The sequence below is a fragment of the Prenolepis imparis genome, unplaced genomic scaffold, assembly GCF_030444845.1.
Source record: "Prenolepis imparis isolate NDT839.2.m4 unplaced genomic scaffold, iyPreImpa1.0 SCAF_13, whole genome shotgun sequence".
NCBI classification, from domain to species: Eukaryota; Metazoa; Arthropoda; class Insecta; order Hymenoptera; family Formicidae; genus Prenolepis; species Prenolepis imparis.
This window is the reverse complement of record NW_028141171.1, coordinates 9287585-9309729: the sequence shown is the minus strand read 5'-3', so window position 1 is coordinate 9309729 and position 22145 is coordinate 9287585. Positions and strand designations below refer to the sequence as shown.

The following is a 22145-nucleotide window of genomic DNA, read 5'->3' as shown; positions in this document are numbered from 1 at the left end:
CAATTATACAATACACGTGATAATAAATATGTTTCTTCAACCAAGCCAAAAAAAATTTGAAACAAATTGTCTGCCTCAAAAACCCTCACAAAATTTTTACACGTACAAAAAATGGTATGGAGAAAAGGCGTTAGAGTTACAAAAACATATGATTGATTTGGGATCTTTTTGAGAGAGATTATTTTTCCCGATGCTATTTTTTTTTTAATAAAAAAAAATTATATTGCATCTCGCTGTACGTCGTGACTGCTGTCGAGTCGTGGAATGATCGATGAAAAGTATCTACACGATCTCTCTCTCAGCAATCTCCGTTTCTCCCGTGACAAGTTGATAACTCGTCCCCGCCACGTTACGCCAAATGAAATAATTCATTTCGCTCGCCAATGACTCGCGCAAATTACACCGTTACACTTGCGATGTGATCGCTCATTATGTCATCTAGCAAAAGGTAAGTAGGTAACGATCACGCATTGTAGCCGACACCGACAATGTCGCAGTAGAACGTAATCGTCTCTATATTTTTTCTCGTCGTAAAATCGGCGAAGGGATCTTTCCTTCAAGATACAACACGGACATTTCCATCCGCTGTAAAACTATCGTAGGCATTTTTCGCTGAATAATACAACCCAGTAAATTTTCTTATGACATTTAGCTCGACGTGAGAGCAAAGAGAAATGATAGAATCGGAGGGAGGACAAAAAAAGATAACCAATCGATATGTCGCGTCTTGACATGTCTAATATGTTGAACATCGAAGTTGCCGAAATAAGGTCCCTCGAAGACGAGCCGGAGCCTGTCTTATTAGGTTTTTATTTGGAGAATAAAAAAATTGATTCGAACTTAATATAACTGGGCCAAACGTCAGCGACATTTTCTTATATCGTTTTAATATCATGATTGCGAATTCTTTATGTCTTACTCATATTTTTCACATTTTTTTAACGCGTGTTTTAGTTAACTGATCGTTTTCAATGTATACCTTTCGCCATTCTTAACATTCCGACCGAAATATTTCAGGACATGCGAAGATTAGGAGAGCCCGAAGCGATCTATAACGATGTTAGTCGTCGCGTGGCCTTGTTTCGATAATGAATACGCATTCTCTTATTCATTTTTTAATGAATCCGTAGAAGCTCGTCACGATTATGCGTCAGTCGAGCGAACTACTTCTCATTTCAAAGGAATCAATCGTGCATACACAAATTTGCTTTCGATGGAAAAAAGAGCTCCCGATCCATATATATATATCCTCGATTGTACACGAAATCCTTTCAAGCAATCTCAAGTACCTTCGAAACCTGATAGCTTAATTAGCGTGACGAAATTAATTAAATCGAAGATGTAACTTTTATCGGGGTGAAGTGGTTGATGCGTGTTTCGCTCCCAAGTAGAAAAAATATTTTTAAAAAATGAAATACCTTCGATATTAAATACTCTTTTGAAGAAGTTAAAATTCTCGGCGGTAAAATGCGATCGACTGTATAAATAACGGATACCGGAATCGCCGGTGTGTAACTTTACTCTTCTCCAACTTTTCGCTTCATCACTGTAACGTCGTCGTCATCGTCGTCGTGCCCGCTCTTCGAAGATTACATTGCGTGTTGAAACAAGCGTAGTTAACGAGACTCGGTCTCGCCCTCCTAGCCGAGCTAACGAATCGCTCGTGCGATTTATTCGCGACGTACACGAAAAGAAATTCCCCGAATTACGCCGCGAGATCCGCGAGAGATCGCCTCGTCTGAATTTTATTTGCGTCGTACGTCGGGGCTCGGCACGTAGATTAAAACGACGTTTCCCGGAATATCTGCACGCAGCGATGTACGGACTATTAATTCGCTACACACGTAATATACGTTTGCGGCAGGGCCGGTCTTAAAAAACTAATTATTTCGGAGCATAATGGTATAACGGTGTATTACTATGGGATTATTCACTTTTTCCTTAACCCTATAGCCGGTAAACACGCCTTCTCGCAAATTAAATCTCTAATCAGAATTATGAGATTTCAAGAAAAGTAATTGAGAACTGAGTCATACTCTTTTTTTTCTCTGATAATAATTTTATTATTTTTTTTTATTATTTATTTTTTATTTCGTGACATTTTAATATTGCGCAGGATGTATATCGGGTGTGTATCACTAAAAATTTACGACTAAATATAATTTTTCGTGAATTCTGTATCGTAAGCCGGAGAAACCGGCCCTCGAACAGCATTTCTTCGTGAATTCGTGCTTTCTTTTTCCCGACACCCGTTACGGGCCCTTATCTCTGGCAGCCGTATCTACGAAGCGGGGGAATACATGCACCCTCGCGTGTCGCGCGGGATATAACGCGAACTCGCCCTCGACAGCAGTTGTGCCTCATGGGAGAAAGAGGGAAAAAAAATCGCTGCTCTATACAAGCGGTTTAAAGTCGTCTTGCGCGGCACGCGCGGCTTCGATAAAATATAAAATAAAAATGTAGAACAAAAAAGAGAAGATATATTTTAACGAGGCATTAAACTGGGACGCGAAAATTTTTGTTATTCTTTCATTACGCAGTTTTTTCCCCGCCCGACGTGACTCTGACATGAAAATTCACCGAATTATCGTAAGAAAGATATATATCGTTGAATCTCGCGACGATTAATCGCATTAGCTTCTTTCTCTCACGCACGCAAAGGGATGAACGAGCGAACACGAGATGTCCCGTTCGCATATAAATTCATCGACGATTGTCATCGCCCCCAACCCCTTCCTCTCCCCCGCCATCGCTCCGGGGGTCGACAACGGGGTCGGATCGATGGAAAGTTTGAGGGGCGCGATAATAAAGTTGAGCTTCGTTTCGAAATAGATTTCAATTTACGATCCACGCGGGCTTGACTTAAGAGCGCGGTAAATCTCGCGCTATTTCGCCCCTCATTCCGCCCCCCACCCAACTTGCCGCTAACTTTATCGGCCCTGACTGAAATCGGTGGCCTTGAACCTGTATTACTTTATAATAAACCGGCATGCACTCTCGTCGCGATACCGGGATACTTGTCCCTCTACAAAAAAAAATATTCCGTTCTTTTATAGCTATACCGCCAGCGAAACGACGAAATGTTTTCGCTCTTTGCGTTTCCAGGCGCGATATATACAATATGACACATAATAGTCGTTTCTGTCGCAACTTTCGAAGAAAAACACGAACGCTATAATAAAATCGTTGTAAAGTAGTTAGATAAATAAACAAGTAAGTAAGACGCCGCAGAACGGGCGAGAAATAAAGCTTAACTGTAAAACTGTGCCCTCGCGACATTAAATATTGATATTGAAACGAATGGTAGCTTGAGCTTTACCTTGAGGGAACGAAGGGAACTCTTTCGAAGCTTCGCTTTTAATCACAATGTATCGAATGCAAAAAATTAGACGGTCAATTGGAACATGCGGAAATATTGAATACGCAAAAAATGTTGAATCGCACCTTCTTTTTATACTCTCTTTAGCCACCCTTAAAGCTTAGAGGCGAAAATCTGCGGGGATTTCCCGCCGCACAAAATCTTCCGAATTAGGTCGAAATGGAAATTGACGGCATATTGCCAATTTTCGTGATAGACTTTCGCGTGATTCGACATCCCCTGTTTGTAAAAGCCGGTCAATATCCCCGAAATAGAAAGGGGGAAGAACACACCGTAATTTTTCTTCGTGATACCTCGAATAAAGGAATAAACGGTGGGTGAAAAAGGGTAAGGAAAGGGCGGCAACTGTGTATACCGGCAACCAATAAAGAACACGAACACACGAAACAGCAATGTTCCCAATCGTGCTAGTTGGTTGTGAAAGTTGCTGCGATGCATCGCCACCGGATGTCGTTCGCCGAATCGCGCGAGGCTTTCCGACAAACGTCCTTGACCTCGCGCAAACGCGAGATCCAAGGATACATCCGGTAGGGATAAACCCAACCTCGAGAAAGAGTCACGAACTGCGTTATTGAAACCTCAGATGGTATCTGCCAACTATCGCGTAATCGGTTACTCTTAATTAGCGCACAGCTCCCAAGATGCCATCGCCTGCCTGCTTACATATTTTATCCATATATATATCTGGCATATAACATACGTATACAGAGTGTTTCTTATCAAGCACACTTGCAAATCGCGGATTTCGCACGAGTAATTTTTTAGCAATTCTTCCTCAGCGAAAATATCGAGGAAAAATTCATTTATTGCAATGTTCCAATTTCCGATATCTTTAGTATTTAAATTTTCTCAAATTAAAGTTTCCTAAAATGTATTAAACAATATTATAACTACCTTTTTCCTCCAAAGTTTCAAAAAGCCATTTATTTTTAATTCTCATAACTCAAGAAAGCTACGGGACATCTCGACGTTTTCGAAAGCAAAATCAACTCGAGATTGATCAAAGAACCCGTAAGTTCAAAGCAAACGCGCTTTTTTTAGAGAGTAAGACACTCTGTGTATCTAACGAAAGAAATAAGAGACAATGTAGACGAAAGATACCTCTACGTGAGACTTGACGAGTATTTTTTTTTTACATGTGTATCGATTTTTTTTCGCGACTGTCGCGTTGGAGTGAGCGCTACATTTTATTACAAAGCCGTTAAACGTTAATGACAGTCAACGAATAGTCTGTTATGCGACGGAACGTAAAACGACAGTCCCCGACGATCTACGAGAGACGTTAACTGTGCTATAACCCGATTTGCCCCTCGGTCTGCCGGCTTTTACTGGGCCACTCCGAAAACTCATTATAATAAAACTCGCGCCGCGTTTATGTTCCATGCATCTTCCTTCCGCGTTAACGTTGGCGCATTTTAAGCGTGAACGCGAAAAGTATATATTTATTGCGGGTAAAAACTTCCAGAACGGTAAAAGTGACGAGAGCTATTTTTTTTTGCATTATTAAATGATAAATAGAAGAAGGCGTAAAATATATCGCAAATTGAGAGATTCGTCGTTTTTATGATAAAATCTTGTTGTCAAAGAAAAGATAGAGATAGAGAAAATGATGTTTCCCCTTTTGCACATATTAAAAACAAACATTATCCGCTCTTTGCGATGCAAAACTTACCACCGATTTCGGGAGCTCATTTTTACTAGAGATCGCAAGAGATAGTAATTTTTGAGAAGCAGTCCGCGGTATATAAAGCGTATGACTCGCAAGCCCTTGATTCTGAAAGGCAGTCGACCCAGTTTCGCGCAGCGCTGCATATTGCTGCATTTCTGACCCTGCGACTTTCGTGTTACTTCTTTCCCGAATCTCTGAGTCGAGTTTGCAACGCGGTTTATAGGGGAATAAAGAGAATAAAGAAATGCCAACCGCTTTTTACAGCCGCAAAGGGAGAAGAGATGGAGTATTGCGTAACTTGTGGAAAACTTATCAAGTCAATATATATTTTTCCTATCTTTCCTGCATTTTATATATATATATATATATATATATATATATATATATATATCCTTCTCTATCAATAAGAAAAGAGAACGGAAAGAGAAAGAGAGAGAATAACTGCGAAATTATATATTAAATGATAAATAATTACATATGATTTCGTTTTTATTTTTATCTTCTCGATTAGTAAATTTTTTAACGATGATGTATAACTGTTACAACTGTCAATTTAGCACAAGAGAGTAATGTAAAAAATTTGGCGCAATCTATGCAAAGATAAATGATATATATTGTGGATATCGCGTTATAAGAATTAATAATTACCGTCCCGCAAATATTTATTCGAAAATAGCTAAAGTTACCGATATCGAAAAAAACACTTGAATTATTAACCGAGTGCATTTATGCATACTTGCTTCCCTTCTCCTCATTAATGTTCCTTCACAATCGATAAATTGCCTCTTTTCGACAATATATTCTCTATATAATATAATCGTTAACAAGACTCCGAATCTCGGTTGTCTTTTCTGCCAATTTCAAAAGCTCGATCCATACACGATGTCAACTTTCGCATTGCTCGCTAATTGGAGCTTGTCCGCGAACAAGAATGAGCCATTACCAACTCACGAAATGACTTCCTCCTTTCGGTATCTCGGGATGATATCGGCGTCGAGTGCACTCGACGGAAATGCGCTCGCGTTTGCAGACAGAGGATAGCTTTGACGGCTTCCGTCCTCTGCGCCTTCCCTTCTTTCCCCGTTCGAGAAAGCACGGGCGATATAAAAATACAACTTGTTATCTCTCCGGATAATGCGTCCGGTCCGGAGTTCCGATTGTATGAAAAGACGGCGACCGCGTTCGCGTTTTAAAGCGCGCCTCATTTCATTCGTTCTTTTGTCATCCCCGCTCAATTATCGTCGCGCGTTAAGCTCGTAATTGGACGGCGATCGAGCAAATTGATATTCCGCGAATACAGAATTAAGATTATCTCCCCCTCCGAATATATTCGCGTTGACTAGCAATACGATTAATTATTATCGACAAAATATTTCCTTAAAAAAGAGTAAATATATACATTCAATTTCTATAATAATAATACAATAATCTGCATTAAAATTTAGATCCTTCATTACTCAGCTAATCTACATCTACGAAACTTCTGACATATCGTCCTTTATATACATATTTTAGAAAATAAGGTTATATACTTTAAGAATTGTATCAAAAATTGTGCCTAACGAGAAGCGTGATAAATACCGATTTAGAAACGATCCGCAGGAATATATGAAAGAACTTAAATATGCGAATGTCGAGTGTGTTTATATGTGCACATATTACAGTATCAAATATCGTACCTATACTATATTGAATCGATGTCGAAAAAGAAAACGATAAACTTGGGAACCGTCGTCGTCTCTTCGTGGCCTCCTTTCGCGATTCCATCCCGATATCGATTGCGCCTTCTCGAGCATATTCTGTGTCCCCGAGGATGGCCCTTTTATGCGAACACATTGTTTCGCGTATCGCGTGGCGCGAATGGAATTTGCATTCGGATCAGCATCGGCTTGGGAATTGATTGACTTCCTTTCTACGTCTCTGCGAAAGAGGAGCCGGGCCGCGTTATGACTCGATAATTAAAATATAATTATCCGTACCGATGGCTAATCGATTCGAGTGAAGGAAAAAAATTGTTAAATTGCAATTGAGTGTAATGTTCGCAGCGGGATTAAATGCAACGTATACGTAAAGTAAAAAATTATTCAATCAAGACGCAATTATATCATCTGGCTGTGTATATGAAAACATAATATTAAAACACGTATATTAATTTTATCATTGTTATATCAACCGTATTAAGAATTAATATTTATTTTCTCGCATTCTCAAGATTTTTTATATAAATATATCGAATTTCCCATACACACTCTTCACATAGCACACATATGAATTTAAATGTTAGATTAATCTATGTGAAGGATATCCTAGAAAGGGAGGAAAAACATGTGCATAGGGAATACTCCTATGCAACGACATAGAGTACTCTTGTCCTTCTCGATAAATTTTGCACTACACTGCCGCGGCTTAAAACGGGGATTAACGCGATATAGCCGGCGATATATACAGATATCAACACCTGAGCGAGCGGTATCAGCTAATCCGAACTACGTATGCATTAAAGCATCAAATATTAAGGACGCCGCTTTCGGAGAAGTCTCGGTTACACGCTAAGGGAGAAGATTTGCAGGGAGGGAAGGAGATGCAAGGGATGAGCTTCCTGCGCCGGTCCATCGGCGCCAGCTAACCGGGTGCATATTCAGAGACTTCGTCTCGTTGCCGCTTAATAAGATAATTAACAACTCCGCGGCGCGATCGAGACACACTTCGTGCATGGAGAGAGAAAGAGAGAGAGAGAGAGAGAGAGAGAGAGAGAGAGAGAGAGAGAGAGAGAGAGAGAGAGAGAGAGAGAGAGCTCCATCGTCGATGTATAAACTATCAAATGAACATGCGTATTACACGGACACCAACCAACAACATACGCACATGCGCGCTGCAACAACGCCGAGTCAATTAATGCTCTTCTACAAAAGAAGAGCTGTTCTCCCGCAACTGCTCTTCGTCCCCTCCCTCTCTCTCACCACCAGCCGCCGACAGTTTTATGAATAATTTAACAATTACACACTCGTGTGCATCGTGTGTCGCCATCCCGGGGACTTTTGCAGCCGCCTTGACTGCACTTTGACCGCCTTTTACGCGTCGCGATCCATCGCGCGAATCGTCTAACTCGGTCAGATATTATTACGATGTTGCGTAAAATTCGCGACTCCGCGGCCAAGGCTTCGTCTTCGTCGACGTCGTCGTTGTCGCTCGCTCGCTCTCTGTATGACGGTTTTCCGCGGAAGAGAATTTTCCATCCCGATTACGGACGCGTTTATTAAAACGTCAGCCCGCGAAGCTTTTACTTCGTATTAACTTGGCGTTATCCGTTTTGGCACAAAAAGACCGCGAAGACTTTTACTTCCCGCACCCTCCCACTTCTTCCATCCACGTGGGATAAAAGCTGCTAGATTTTTCACCCCCGCAAACGCGCGCGACCACGCCCATTCCACTCTATACATGTATGTATAAAGATGTAATTAACGTGTAAAAATCTAATATCCATCTACGTGCATTTGCCGCAGCATGCGTCCGCACGGGAATAAATATTTGCACGCTGCGGACAAATATATCTATTTTTTATAATAATATCTTTCGCTCGAAATAAAAAACACCGGACAAAAGTCTGTAGATCGAAATGTGTCCGCAAACAAATCCTCTTTAATAAACGGAAAGTTTGCTTTAATCGTGGAAGAAACAGCAATAAAGATATTCTCGCATCAAGCAGGCTTAAAGAGAACATATAACGATCAAGTGTGCGGATGTAGATAGAAAATAGTATTTATGAACGATATCCGTAGACAGTATAAGTATGTAAATGTATATTAGGATTAATTAATCATTCCTCTCGGGAATTTCGTAACATTTAAATTAAATTTAAATACAAATTCAAGTAGTAAAATAGGCTAAGAGCCAGACGCAAAAATTAGCCGCAATTTTGCTTAAATTTTTCTTTATTTAACTTAACATTTCGGTTCTTTCCCGTGGACCATTTTGAATAGATAATAATACTAGAAAGATGAGAGGCGGACCTGTGCGAAGCTTCAATCACAGCCTGCAGACGAATACGTCCATTTTGTATCTCCCCGATAAACAGTCCCTTAGTTTAAGCCTATAATACCCTTCTCGAGAAGAGAAGGAAGTCCCTAATCGAGGGACCGTTTACCTGCTAGGGCCTTAAAGGCTGAGCCTAGCAATAATCTTCAGCAAATAGAATCACAAAAAAAATCATAAATCTTGACTTTCACATTCAGGGTGTCCAGCAGACTAAGTGAAAAAAATTCCCTGACTTTTTCAGGTTTTTCAAGACCAGAAAAATTAATTTTTCCATGACTTTTTAGTATTATTTTTTTCAAAATGCATAATTTGCGTATATCTGTATGACAAGTCAATTAAATGTTAAATTACGAAATTGTTGAGATATTTTTGTCAGTAAACAAATAAAATTTTTAAAAAGTTAGAAATTTAAAAAAGGAAAAATTTAAAGCAATTATACCATCTGCATTATGAACGATAATCGAAATGAATATGTCACTACAAACTTTATAATACGCATATCAATTAATAATTGCTTAACTCAATTTTTTTCAACATATTAACTAATATGTGAACTTAATACTTTATTTATATATTTTACTACAATATTATTGGAGTATACAGGCTATTGCGACGTAAGATTTGTAGTGAGTATCATAGTATCAAATACTAACAGCCAAACTCTCTAGCCAAATAATCACTTTACATTTATTTATTTTTTTTAATTTCAAATTATTATTGAGAAAAAATGTGGAACGATATAAAAATATCCAGATAAATCGTAAAATTTCCTGACTCTTTTCCCTAATATTTCCAGATTTATAAAATCCCCTAACAATTTCCGGTTTTCCAGATTTCCCTGACCGCTAGACACCCTAACATTTCAGCATACCTTACATTTTTAGTAAACTGTCAAAGCAAAGAAGATAAGGAATCGAGAAACAAAAAGCGAAAAACCTACATCAGCGATACAAAACAACTATAAAGAAAGAACTCAAACAGCGATAATCTCGAAGGCATAAATTTGCATAAATTTTTCTTTATTTAACTCAACATTTCGATTCTTCCCCTTGGACCATTTTGAACAGATAATACTAGAAAGATGAGAGGCGGACCTGTGCGAAGCTCCAATCACAGCAGACGAATAATACGTCCATTGTATTTCCCCGATAAACAGTCCCTTAGTTTAAGCCTACCCTTCTCGAGAAGAGAAGAAAGTCCCTAATCGAGGGACCGTTTACCTGCTGGGGCCTTAAAGGCTGAGCCCAGCAATGATTTTCAGCAAATGGAATCACAAAAAAATCATATATCTTGACTTTCACATTACCTTACATTTTTAGTAAATTGTCAAAGAAGATAAAGAACCGAGAAACAAAAAGCGAAAAACCTACATCAGCGATACAAAACAAATATAAAGAACCGAAACAGCGATAATCTCAGAGGCATAAAAGCCATAAATCAGTCATATTTCAACGACGTGACTTTTTTTGCCGCGCCTTAATTCTTTTGTCAATGTATAATTTTTCTTTTTTTTTCTTTTGAGAAATCGCACTACGACAATTTCTTTATAACAGCTACTAGGTCATCAAACCTTCTTTCCCATTATATTTTATATAGTTTTCGAATAGAAAGGTTTTTTGTATTTTATTTCAGGTAAAGAAAAGTTTCAATACATGTTTAACATTTTAAATTGCTTCCAGGTAGTCACCTCGTACCGCTCATTGACAGAAGGATTGAACCTCGTCGCTGAAGACAAAAGCGTCGAGGTCGAGCAATCGATACGATCGTGACCAGCTGTCGTGATGTTTTGCGTTATTTAAAATTCGCTCAGACACGATTTTATACGCTAACTAAGGGCACAACGCGAATCGAAAGTACGGACACCGAAAATATATTTATATCGTTATACTTTTCCATCCGCGTTCATCTCATTGTCAGCCCGTCGATTATCGACATGGTTCAATATTTAGACGGACAACATCGATGTGGCACGGCGCCGACAAACGATAAACATTTAATTAATGCTTTTTAGGTATGCTTTATAGCGGACGAACAATATTGCCACTGTGTTTCATCCCGTGCTTGTTACTCTCGCCTCTCCTTTCCCATCCCCCGCCGCCCCCTCACACTTGTATGAATAATTTATGCTCCTACACACCACCCGGTGCCCGAGTTCGGTCAACACGACGCTCGCATAACCATGTTTCCGGCTCCGTATCAATTTTGCCGCGACACGGCAGGAAGACAATTAAGATAGCGCGCCGTTAGATAACAACTATGTTCCCTTTTTGGACTCGAGCGTCCACGTTCAGCTTTCCCCGTGTCACAGTGGCAAAAAAAAAAAAATATGTGTTAATTCTCTCGATATCGGGGGTTTGAATAAATACTCGACTCGGATGTTTTCTAAATAAAACCGTGCGCGCGATTTGGTACGCGAGGTGGATTAGATTACCGCTGCCGCAAATTTGTGTCGAGTAAGCGAATAGTGATGTTTGCGTTACCAAAATTAAAGTTTTATTTGCCGCGAGCGGATTTTCCGGAGGAACGATCGCGCTAAACGAGCAAACAGAAAATCATTACGCCAAACGGGGACAAATCGGAATTGCGACTCTCTACGGAATAAGATCCGAGATATCTCCATCGATTGTTTTCTCTTATCTAAACTCTTCTTCTGTACGTCTGGAAAGACGTGAAATTTTGAATGGAGAAAGTTAGACGGTAAATATTTCATATCCTCCGACCGATATTTAATGTCAAAGGTAGAAACGTGAACGAAATTCCCACATGTAAAAATTCTGCTCGATGACACGAGAGCAGAAGTAATGTTAAAATAGAAAAGGGAAAATCATTTTAAAAGTAGAACTGTATATCTTTTTTTCCTTTTTTTTTCGAAGATAACACGCTTCTTCTCCCTTAACGATCAGCACTAACTTTCAGCGATAACTTCTCGATTGCGTCGCCGCTTTTTCAAAGTACTGTTTCACAGAAACATAAGCGCAAGTACGAGGATAGCAATAAAGCTTTACGACCGCGCGTAACGAAGGAACTCGCCGGGGCTTTGGAGTGAAAAAGAAAAAAAAAAAAAAAAAAAAAAAAAATTACAGGAGCGAGAAAAGAAGCGAAAAAAAGGGGGATATTAGTGCAACGTCGAAGCGATTATCGTAACGCGCTGTTTTATCCCACTTATAACACGAAGAGGATGAAAGTTGGACGTGAGAACCTGTAACGAGCCGCTTCATTCTAAGGGTGTGGAAATAACTGGTTCTTCGCGACGCAAAGAAACGCACTAATTGCCGACAGAGACCCACTCAGCTAGCGTCCGAGCAAGCCATTATCGTTAATTTAAATATCCGCAAAGTTTGTTTATAAGCCGTCTGGCTGTTGGAAAGAAGCTTCTTACGGCACATTAAGGGTTGAATTTTACTAATATCCGGTTAACTTTATTCTTCGGTTACTCACACTCACACGCATATTATTATTATTACATATATTCTTTATCGAATATATCAAAAGAAATAAAATGTTTAATCTTAAAATAATTTTTTATCTCTAAATCTGTGTTGTCAAATTATTTTCTTAATTATTATTACTCAATCTATTTGTTATCTTTTAAATTTTAATCCTAAACTTTATTCATAAATTTTGCTCCTTATTTTTGAACTTTTTAGAAACATGTAACAAGAAAATTATTTATTAAAAAATATATTTTGAACAACAAGATGACTTGGCTTTTTAATTTTAATTGGTCGGTTTTACAGAACGCTTTTAGGACTAAAAATTCACTTCCAAATAAATAAAAACTATACTTTTTCAGAAGCCTAAGATTATTAATAACTTCAAAGATGCGCGCAATCGAGATATGTATTTTTGATACATGGTATAATATATAGCTACACTCTGAAGATGAGAGATCCAAGCGACCGCAAATTGCCACCATCTGATTGACTGTCCCCGTTCTCCGAACCGCTTATTCGTGTGAGGATTGAATCGTACGGTGATTGAAAACAATCGAGGGTTATATGTCGGTCAAAGAAACACGTCGCGAAGCCGTACGACCGGAAAGAAACCCGGTTGCTTCAAAGGAAAACACCAAAGAGCCACCTTCTGACCTTCTTCCAATTATCCAAACGCAATTTGATCCTCCTTACCTCATCAATCCGAGAAGCGGCACTTGTAAGAATCGTTAGATCCGCCCGTTAATTACACAACCGTCGACCAATTGAAAGACGCGCGGAGAAAAATTATCAAGCAAAATCAAAAAAAATTATACACTTTCTTAAATTTTTAAAAATGTAGTGTATAAATAGTGTATAAAATATGTATAAATAGTGTATAAAATGTCTATTATAAATTCCAACTCTGTTAATTATAAACTCCAAAGTGTAATCTCCATGGAAATAAATAATTTTTGAATTATGCAAATTAAATCTTTCGTGCGAGACGAAATGACAGTCGTCGATTAATTTCCTAATAGGTCAGTGAGTTTCCAAGGGGTTTCCTTTCTCGCGTTTCGAATTAATTGACTAGTTTTCCAGCATACACAGCTCATCAAGCAAGTCAACTCCAAGCAGAACCTACACCGCGATCGATCTTTATTTTTTTCGCTTGACAAAATTTTCGTAATTAAAAAATTGAAGGCAATTTGCAATATAGCGATTTAAAATATCTGTCCGATAGACGTTGCTTTGTCTTCGCGTCGCCACTTTGTCGGAGATAATAGCTGGTGCCGCGCTTTTGGCACATGTGTCGTCCGAAAAGAGAGAGAAAGAGAGGAGGACCAACAGAGAGAAAAATTGCGGCGTCTGGTTGTCGAATGTGAATTTACCGCATCGCGGTAAGCAGGATAGAATGATTGTAGAAAGATAAATTATTCCGCGGTGTGAAAGATGCATCAGTCGCGCGCGGACACCGAAGGAAGGAAAAAGCGCGTGCGAAAGCAAGGGACGACCAATCACCGGCATGAATAAATCTAAAGCTGATTCGCTGACCGTCGATTCCAGCGAGACGAGCGAATGCGCGAAAAATATGCAGCACACAACTCGATGAATCATAGATTTATTTATCATAAAAACAGAGGAAAAAAATACTTTGAAATAAATAAAAAAAATTACAGCAAAACCGATTCTTTATACTTAATTAATTTTTATTAATTATCTCTATTATAGGAGACGTTCGTAATAATCAGAATTGAAACCGATACTTTGCATTTTTTTCATCAGCGCTACAAAAAAAAGTAACGAACATTCCGTTAATTAAAAATAAATCGGACGTTAAAAAACATTATTTTATACAAGGATTCTCTCTCGAATTAAATAATACTTTTTAATATTTCAAAGGCGACCAGCGGTTAATAAAACAACGAAATACATATTTCAAAAAAATAAAAAAAGCGAATGCACGCGTGGGGTCCATTAATCCCACTAATAAAACTTGTATCGCGGCGACGCAGAAAGTAATAACTGTCAATGGTGCGTGTGTAAAAGGATGACAGCGAAGAAAGGGGGCGTGGAAGGAAATAGGACTGAATCGATCGAAGAGTAGCCGAGGGTGGGATTTATTACGTTCTCCTATTCTGTGCTTCCAGAACAATCAAGCGGACGCCACAAAGGAGGTCGTCGCAACGGACTTAATTCAAAGATAATTGATCAAGGAGCAGAGGCAGACGTACTCGCGGTAGACCGAACGGCGGACCGAATTTTCAATTTTGATTAAAACGTGCATATTTTATATTTAATTAATCAAGACAGTCTTTCTCTTTCTCTCTGGCTTGATATATCGGAGCGCATATTATTCAGATCACATTTACCGTTTACATTGTATGTTTACACAATGAAAAATTTAATTCGACTAAAAGTTAAATTTTCCACTCACCGGTGACAGGAGCCTCGATGTCTATCATGGTTTTCTCCGAACGTAGAAGAGCGGCTCCATCGTTGATTATACGAAGAGCCGCAGCTTCGTCGATCCTACCCTCGAGGATAAAGTGTTGCTTCAGGACCTCCGGCCGCGGAGATCCTGTTCGTTCGTCGAAGACTTCTGCCACTGTCAGTTTGTGCGACGGTGGAAACGGGACATCTGTCAACAAAAACGAATGCCATGGAGTTAGAGATATTCAGGAGCAGTATGTTCGATAAAATTTTACACGACGAGAAAAAAATCTTATATAATATAAGCACACAAGTAATATGAAGATATACATGTGTCGTCAAGACATTTTATACATACCCTGATAATATATCTTTTTTCAAAAATAATTGTCAAATACAAAATATAATCCTATAATCGCGATTAAAGGGACCGCGATCTTTTATAGACGCTTCATAAATTTCTCTCAACTGTCTTGGCACAAGGAGTGGCCATTTACCGAATGTCGCGTGGCATTAATTACAACCAAGCTGTTTGTCATAATTCCACGTGACAATTAACGCCTTTTTACGAGATACGAGCGGCGTTACAAAGCGATTTGTCGCCTAGATAAATCGAAGCGCAAATACTGACTGACGACATGTATGCCTAAATATTGATCGAACGACTTTGCGAGCGAACCGAAACGCTGTACTCGCCAACTAAGAATTGATGAGTGTGCGCACGTTACATGAAATAAATATGTAAATGTTAAGATGCGTAATCTGCCTCTCTCTCTCTCTCTCTCTCTCTCTCTCTCTCTCTCTCTCTCTCTCTCTCTCTCTCTCTCTCTCTCTCTCTCTCTCTCTCTCTCTCTCTCTCTCTCTCTCTCTCTCTCTCTCTCTCTCTCTCTCTTTTGTTTTCCTGTCTGTTTCCTGTCTACATGATTTATGATTTCAAGTTCCCTCGCGGTCGTTTTAAATTGCGATTCGCATTCGCAAAAAATTACATAGCGAACCAGAGTCACATTTTCATTTTCTCGTTACATAGAAATGTAAATATACAAGTATGTAGTATATGTGCTTCGCTTTACTCGCTGTCGCGGAAAAGCATCATTGAAAATCTGAAAATGTTAACGAGATCAATGCGGCGCGATAAAAAAAAAAACAGTTGTGATAAAAACGCTTTGCGCGTTTAATTTCAGATAATTACGTAATATGATTGTGTAATGCTGGCGCGATATTCCTTCGTGACGTTCGAGATTACGCAATGTAAAATTATTAATCGCGCCTGTCGCGCCTTGCACAATTTATCTTTACTTAAGTGTACGCACATACGGTCGAGGGAGCAGCTGAAAAAACAGTGTTGTAAAATCAAATTTTTGTTTCAATTATGAACCACGTCACCACACATAAAAAAATTTAATAGTCATAAAAATGTCTCTCCCAATTCGGGTTAATTTTAATTGAAGAATATTTCAAGCCACGTAAATCAATCATCACAATTGCATATTATTAGTTCATTTTGCAAAATAAAAGAAACGTGTATCTTATTCTTTTTTTTTTCTATTCTAAAAATGTTTCGTATTCTAATATCAAACTTGTTAAAACAATGTATAATAAATAATAGTGAAATATTCCGGCTTGCGTGAATCGATAACGATTCACAGGTAACAGGTGGGCGACAACGAGGCATCGCGGATCACAATATTGTAACGTTTGTCGGGCCAATGCAAAAACATACGGCGTTCAAGGTCGGAATCGTTGTTATTGCTACCCGACACGCTATAATCATCGATCGACCGCCAAGGTGAAACGCGTTACCTGACTTAGCTCTTTCGGGTATCTGGACCTGCTCGATTTCCTTCGTCCTTACGAGACGTAGCTTAAAAGGCGGGCTTTTCCATTCCCGATCATCCGTTCTTGACAACATCTTCGCGATTCCACAATTTTGTCTCTCTTTAATTTTCTTATCCTCTTGAAACGATCGGCTTGACGACATCATCTTTTTCGGGGACCAAAAGCGCCGAAAACAACCGCTCTTTCGCTCCTTGGTTGTCATTTTCTGTACATAGCGACGCGCCTGGACGATATTGCACTTGTACATATCGTCGAAGGTGTCCGTTTCGTAAACCTCGTCCTCTTTCAAGATACTAGGCTGATCATACGACGCCGTCGTCGAGTCGTCAAGCAAGCGAGTCGACTCTGCGAGCGTAGAATCACGAATCTCCTTCGTTTTCGCTTCTGCGAAATCTGACGGAATCCCGTGTTCCGGACTCGCACAGCTTTGCGCCTCCCACGATGAAAATTGATCGATCGAACTGTTGTCGAACGTCATATTCGACGACAAATCTTTGTCCGGCGACGTTGCAGTCTCCGTTCTTAACGAATCATAATCAGACAAGGTGGTCTCCGTGTCATTGAACTCGTTCTTCGAGTTCCGCACCGTCTCGTCGCGATCGAGGATCGACTTCTTCTCCGTTTCTCCTCCATATTCGCCGCGCGACGGCAGATCGACGCTTTTCTCGGGCGTACATTCTACGTCCACCAAGGTTGCCTCTGTCCTTGTTGATTCCGGCGTAAATAAGTGAAGCTTATCCATCCGCGCGATCAGCGACATGTCGCACGTAAATGTTTTCTCTGGGTCAACATCGTGAATATCATTTAACATGAGCGGCGAAATCTCACGAGGCGTTGCACATTGGTTGACGCACCTCCATTGCAGAAACTTCTCAAACGACGGCGTACTGTATTGTTCTTCAGGCTCCTGCTGGGTTTCCTCCAGAACGCTTGATTTAATCGGCGTGAAGCACATGTCCTGCGGCGAAACATTCTTGGTAGCGAACGATAAGTTCTCGGGGCTAACGCTCTCCATAGAGACGTCTCCGTTGCCGGGTACAGGGACGTCCTCTTTATCGGACATGTTGAAAATATTACGGACGATTATTACGAGTACTTTTTGTCGGACACAAACTTCGAGTCGTCTTTCGCAAATGAAATAGATGGCATCGATTGTGTTGAGAAGGAAGTCAAGTTCGCTGACTATTCGCGTTCGAAGCCGCAGAAATCCATGTGATTGGATAATGTAATCGATATAATCGATATAAATGTTCATGTATACCAGGAGATGGCGACATGTCCCGAAGCCTCTGAAACGCACCTTATATAAAAATCTCTGAGACGAGTATTCGTCTTGACGATCGCCTTTTTAAGTTAAACGCAAAAATCTTTTTCTTCGATAATTTTTATATCCCTTTCTCTAAATTACCATTAATAATTTATATTATTTATTTCTAGTCGTTCCTCTAAGAATTTTGCAATAACCGACATAATTATTTTTCAGTGTGTTTATTACGTTAGAATCATACTCGGTGCCGGCTTACAGCAGATGTTACTATAGATGCGCTACTCTATATACAGAACAAACACTAATATAAACAAAGTCAAGCATACGTAATGACTTAACTAAAATGCAAAACTCATATATATATATTATGTCATAATATTATTATAAACAAGATAAATATCAAATAAAGACACAGATATTTCATATATTTTATAAATTTTTTTTATTTTTTCATGTGCGTTAATTATAAAACTAATAAATAAAAAAATCAGTAAAATAAAATAAAATATGGTTTAAATATTAATAATTTTCTTAAATTTTTGATTATCAGATAATAGAATAATAGGATCATAAAAGACACTAATAATGATTATACTTTAAGAAAATCTTCAAATTTTAATACAATTAAAATACCTTTTTAAATATCATTTTAAGAAAATAACAGAATATATCAAGATTTTCTAAATCAATTTGTGAAAATTTGGTTAACTTTTCTATTTAGATAAAAATATTTTTGCAATTTTACCCCTTTAACCCCTTTAATCCTGCAAATCTGCTGGCACTATAAAATCAATCAATGTATTTTGAACAATATTACTTTCGATCAAGTGATTACATATTTGTCAATATGGGGCACTTTAATACCAAACAATCTGTTCAATTAAAAATGATATAAGTTATTTATTATTTATTTATTTATATCGCCTAATCTTACGCGCAATTTAATTCGACAAAAATAAAATAAAAATAAAAATGAAAATAAAATTAAAATATAACATTATTGAACATTGCTAATTTTGAACATCACGATTTTAACAATTATCTCTTATTGCTGATGAACTTCGCCATCCAGATATTCTTGATCAGATCCCTCGCAAAAAGCGCTATCTCGGGAATCGCTTCGCCGTATGTGCGAAGCAGCCATTCTCATCCGACGATTCCTGTTGGACGCCATCAACAAAAAGTGCACCTCGGACACGTAGATAATTTCCTGTGCATACATATATTGTCATCGTCTTGCGCGATGTGTGATAAATCTCGATATGTCAGATCGATCTTCTTTTACCTTGTAACGCGGAGAGTCTACTCTTTCATCATCGGAATCGACGAATTCTTGATTTCTCGAAGGTGCCTGCACCATCTGGGGCACCAGTGGTTCAACTTCTCTCGTCACCTTCAGCGTGGGACTGTCCACTCGGGAAATGACAGCGTGCGCTTTCGGGCTGGAAAAGCTCGCATCTAAGCGTTTTTTAACCAGAGCGCAGATCGCGGGATCTTCGATAGCTTTGCCGACGAAATGATAGTAGGACGAAAAAACGCGTTTGGTCGGTGTCTGCGATTTCTCAGGCGTCGAAGAAATCGGCATCTTCATCATCCGCACGATCTTTTCGATCGCGGGACTTACATTATTATTATAATACTTCGGTCGAACGTCCATCTCCGAGACGAACGTCGAATTGGGCGAATCGTTGTTCTCATTTTCGTCAAATATCTTTTTAGGTGTTTTAAACGCATTACTATTAGGCGTCTCGTATAAGAACTCTTTCTTCATTGTTTCCGGAGTCGCACAAGTCGGCGAGAAATACTCGATCGGCGAAGATAGACATTCATTCGCTGCGGAGAACTCGCATAACGGCGAAAAATATTCCTGAGAAATCTCGGCTAGGTTAAAGCAATCCTTGGACAGACGTAACACGTGCTTTTTATCGGCCATGTTGAACGAGCGCGATTTTCTTGTGAATAACCGTATATGGAACTCGTAAATAACGTTTGCTTGGCACTGCTCAACGTTAAATCGAAGATCCGAGTCACTTTGATGTTAAAACTTTTCAGATTCCCCTTTCTATATTCTAAGATTTGAATACCGGACGTAAAATTGCTCTTATATTCTATGACATTTGTAAAAGTACTGCAATCGTTATGTGTATCAACTGAATAGACAAAAATATATAAAATATTTGAATCCCTATATTCAAAACAATGTTCTATGTGGGAAAAAAGTTGTCACCTAATGATAATGATATACATCAGACATAAAAACACGACTAATCTAAACATTTGTTACCTTGATATAAATCGATTTTCATGAACGTAAATAAATACTCTATTTCTGTTAAACCTTTAAATCTATAATCGTAACTTTACTGTGTTGTTTAGATAATGATATATAAAATTAGATACTGCGCAAAATATTAACTATAAATTAAATATTAAAGATGTTTGTACCAAAAACTATCTTAAAGTCTAAAAATTTCTTTCATATACTTACTTTTGTCATCTATTATATATTAATAGTGAGTTTTTATTATATGAATATTTACATAGCATTAATATATGGTAAAATAAATATTTTATCATTATTTGTTATTTTTAAGGCACGTTAAAATTAATATCAGAAAGAAAAGATGTAGAAAAATATACAATAATTAATATTTTCGATACACGAATTATATTGAATCGCAAAATTATTTTTAAAAAAATTCTCTGCTGCGAAATTATTTACATAATAAAGATTATATTCGCCAACAAATAGCAATACAATAGCTTTTGCCAGATATAAAATTAATTTTTGCTATATGAGATATTTCAAAACGGTGAAGAGTTGAAATTTATAAAGTATAATTAGTTTGCAACTTTAAGACGTTGTAGTCAGATATTTGCAAATAGAATCAGAGAATTGGTCAAAAGATCTAAGAATCAAGCAAGCACATTGTATAGAAGAGTTTGTTTCTTTGATCGAATTCTTCTATCTGAAAGCTACAAAGTAACATTGATTCTTTGATCTATTCCTGGTATTCGCTCGCAAATAAAAAGATCGATTCTTTTTCGCCATAAACACACTCTCGCCGCACAATTCTCGCTGTGTGCATCTAACGAAAACTAATGGCGCGATACGAAAATACAGCTCTTCCTGCATGATTCAGCAGTCTGTCTCGGAAGCAACAAAGTTCCATCCATCTCTCACTATTACTTTGATAAACTGCATCTGAATAACTGATTCACTGGCATCGATATATGAGATTTTTTGGTTATTAAAGTTCAATACAAAAAAAAAAAAAAAACTGTTAAAAGTAATAGATGCCATTTTTCCAATATACATATTCCTATATCGAATAATAATTATTCATTGATTCTATCGTAAAGCGCTTTTATCGCTGGGATGATACGTTCGATGATAAAATCTTTTTGCAAAGATAATCCCGAAGAATAAAAAGAATAATTGTATCTCATAAAGAATATAATTGCATCTCGAGAGCTTATCCTCCATTCAGATAGGACGCAAAGCATTCCTTAACTCATCTTAACATCTTACTAGAGAATTTATCGACTAAATGCGGTTGTGAATCCAGCGGATGTAAGTGGATGTGGCGGACCGAGGGGAAAAGTATATAAATGCATTACGAAATCGGAAGATAAAGCAAGAAATTCTCTCGGGGCGGTAACCACTTTTTCGCGGCCTTTGATCTCTGTTTGGTACTCTCTCCCTCTTATTCTTTTTTTTCTTTTTCTTTCTCTCGGCATTACTCGAAATTAAGCGGAAAAGCGATATATTCCCCGCGGTTTGAACACAACAACTAATTTGAATATTCAATCTAGGGAAAAGCTTGGGTAACCGATAGTTTCGAAAGTCGATACCTGGGAACTCGGTCGCCGCGCGAAAACTGCGAGGAAACGTTCAATCAAGACTATACAACGATGCTTTTACGTCGCGTATGCACAAGAGGATAACGATCAACGTACGCGAGATCGTATAGATGTACGATCGCAAGGATATTAATTACGCGCATCAAATTGTGTTCGAGTTACTCACAAATAAGCGGCGAATTTAATATCGAATAACATGCTGCACTACAGAGTTTCGATATTGGATATTAAAGTATCGAGAGTATAATC

General features: G+C 38.4%; 2 protein-coding genes across 9 annotated transcripts in view; both read right to left on the bottom strand.

Moving 5' to 3' along the window:
• Positions 1 to 22145, bottom strand: part of LOC145944552 (serine/threonine-protein phosphatase 2B catalytic subunit 2) — a 125763-nt gene that overhangs the window by 68602 nt on the left and 35016 nt on the right. For 4 of the 8 annotated variants that reach the window (XM_083052942.1, XM_083052943.1, XM_083052944.1 and 1 more), the window contains exons 1-2: positions 16730 to 17874; positions 14934 to 15137 (exon numbers count right to left, since the gene is read on the bottom strand). In XM_083052942.1, the coding sequence (XP_082909068.1) occupies positions 14934 to 15137; positions 16730 to 17828 (1303 nt within the window). In that variant the 5' untranslated portion in view covers positions 17829 to 17874. Of the gene's footprint in view, positions 1 to 14933; positions 15138 to 16729; positions 17889 to 22145 lie in introns of those variants that run through there. The other 4 variants (XM_083052945.1, XM_083052947.1, XM_083052948.1 and 1 more) reach the window with 3 other exon arrangements.
• LOC145944618 (uncharacterized) lies at positions 18746 to 20169 on the bottom strand. Its single transcript, XM_083053059.1, has 2 exons — positions 19318 to 20169; positions 18746 to 19242 (listed from the first exon to the last, which is right to left on the bottom strand). Exons 1-2 carry the CDS (start codon positions 19963 to 19965, stop codon positions 19078 to 19080), a joined length of 813 nt encoding a protein of 270 aa, XP_082909185.1. The 5' UTR covers positions 19966 to 20169; the 3' UTR covers positions 18746 to 19077.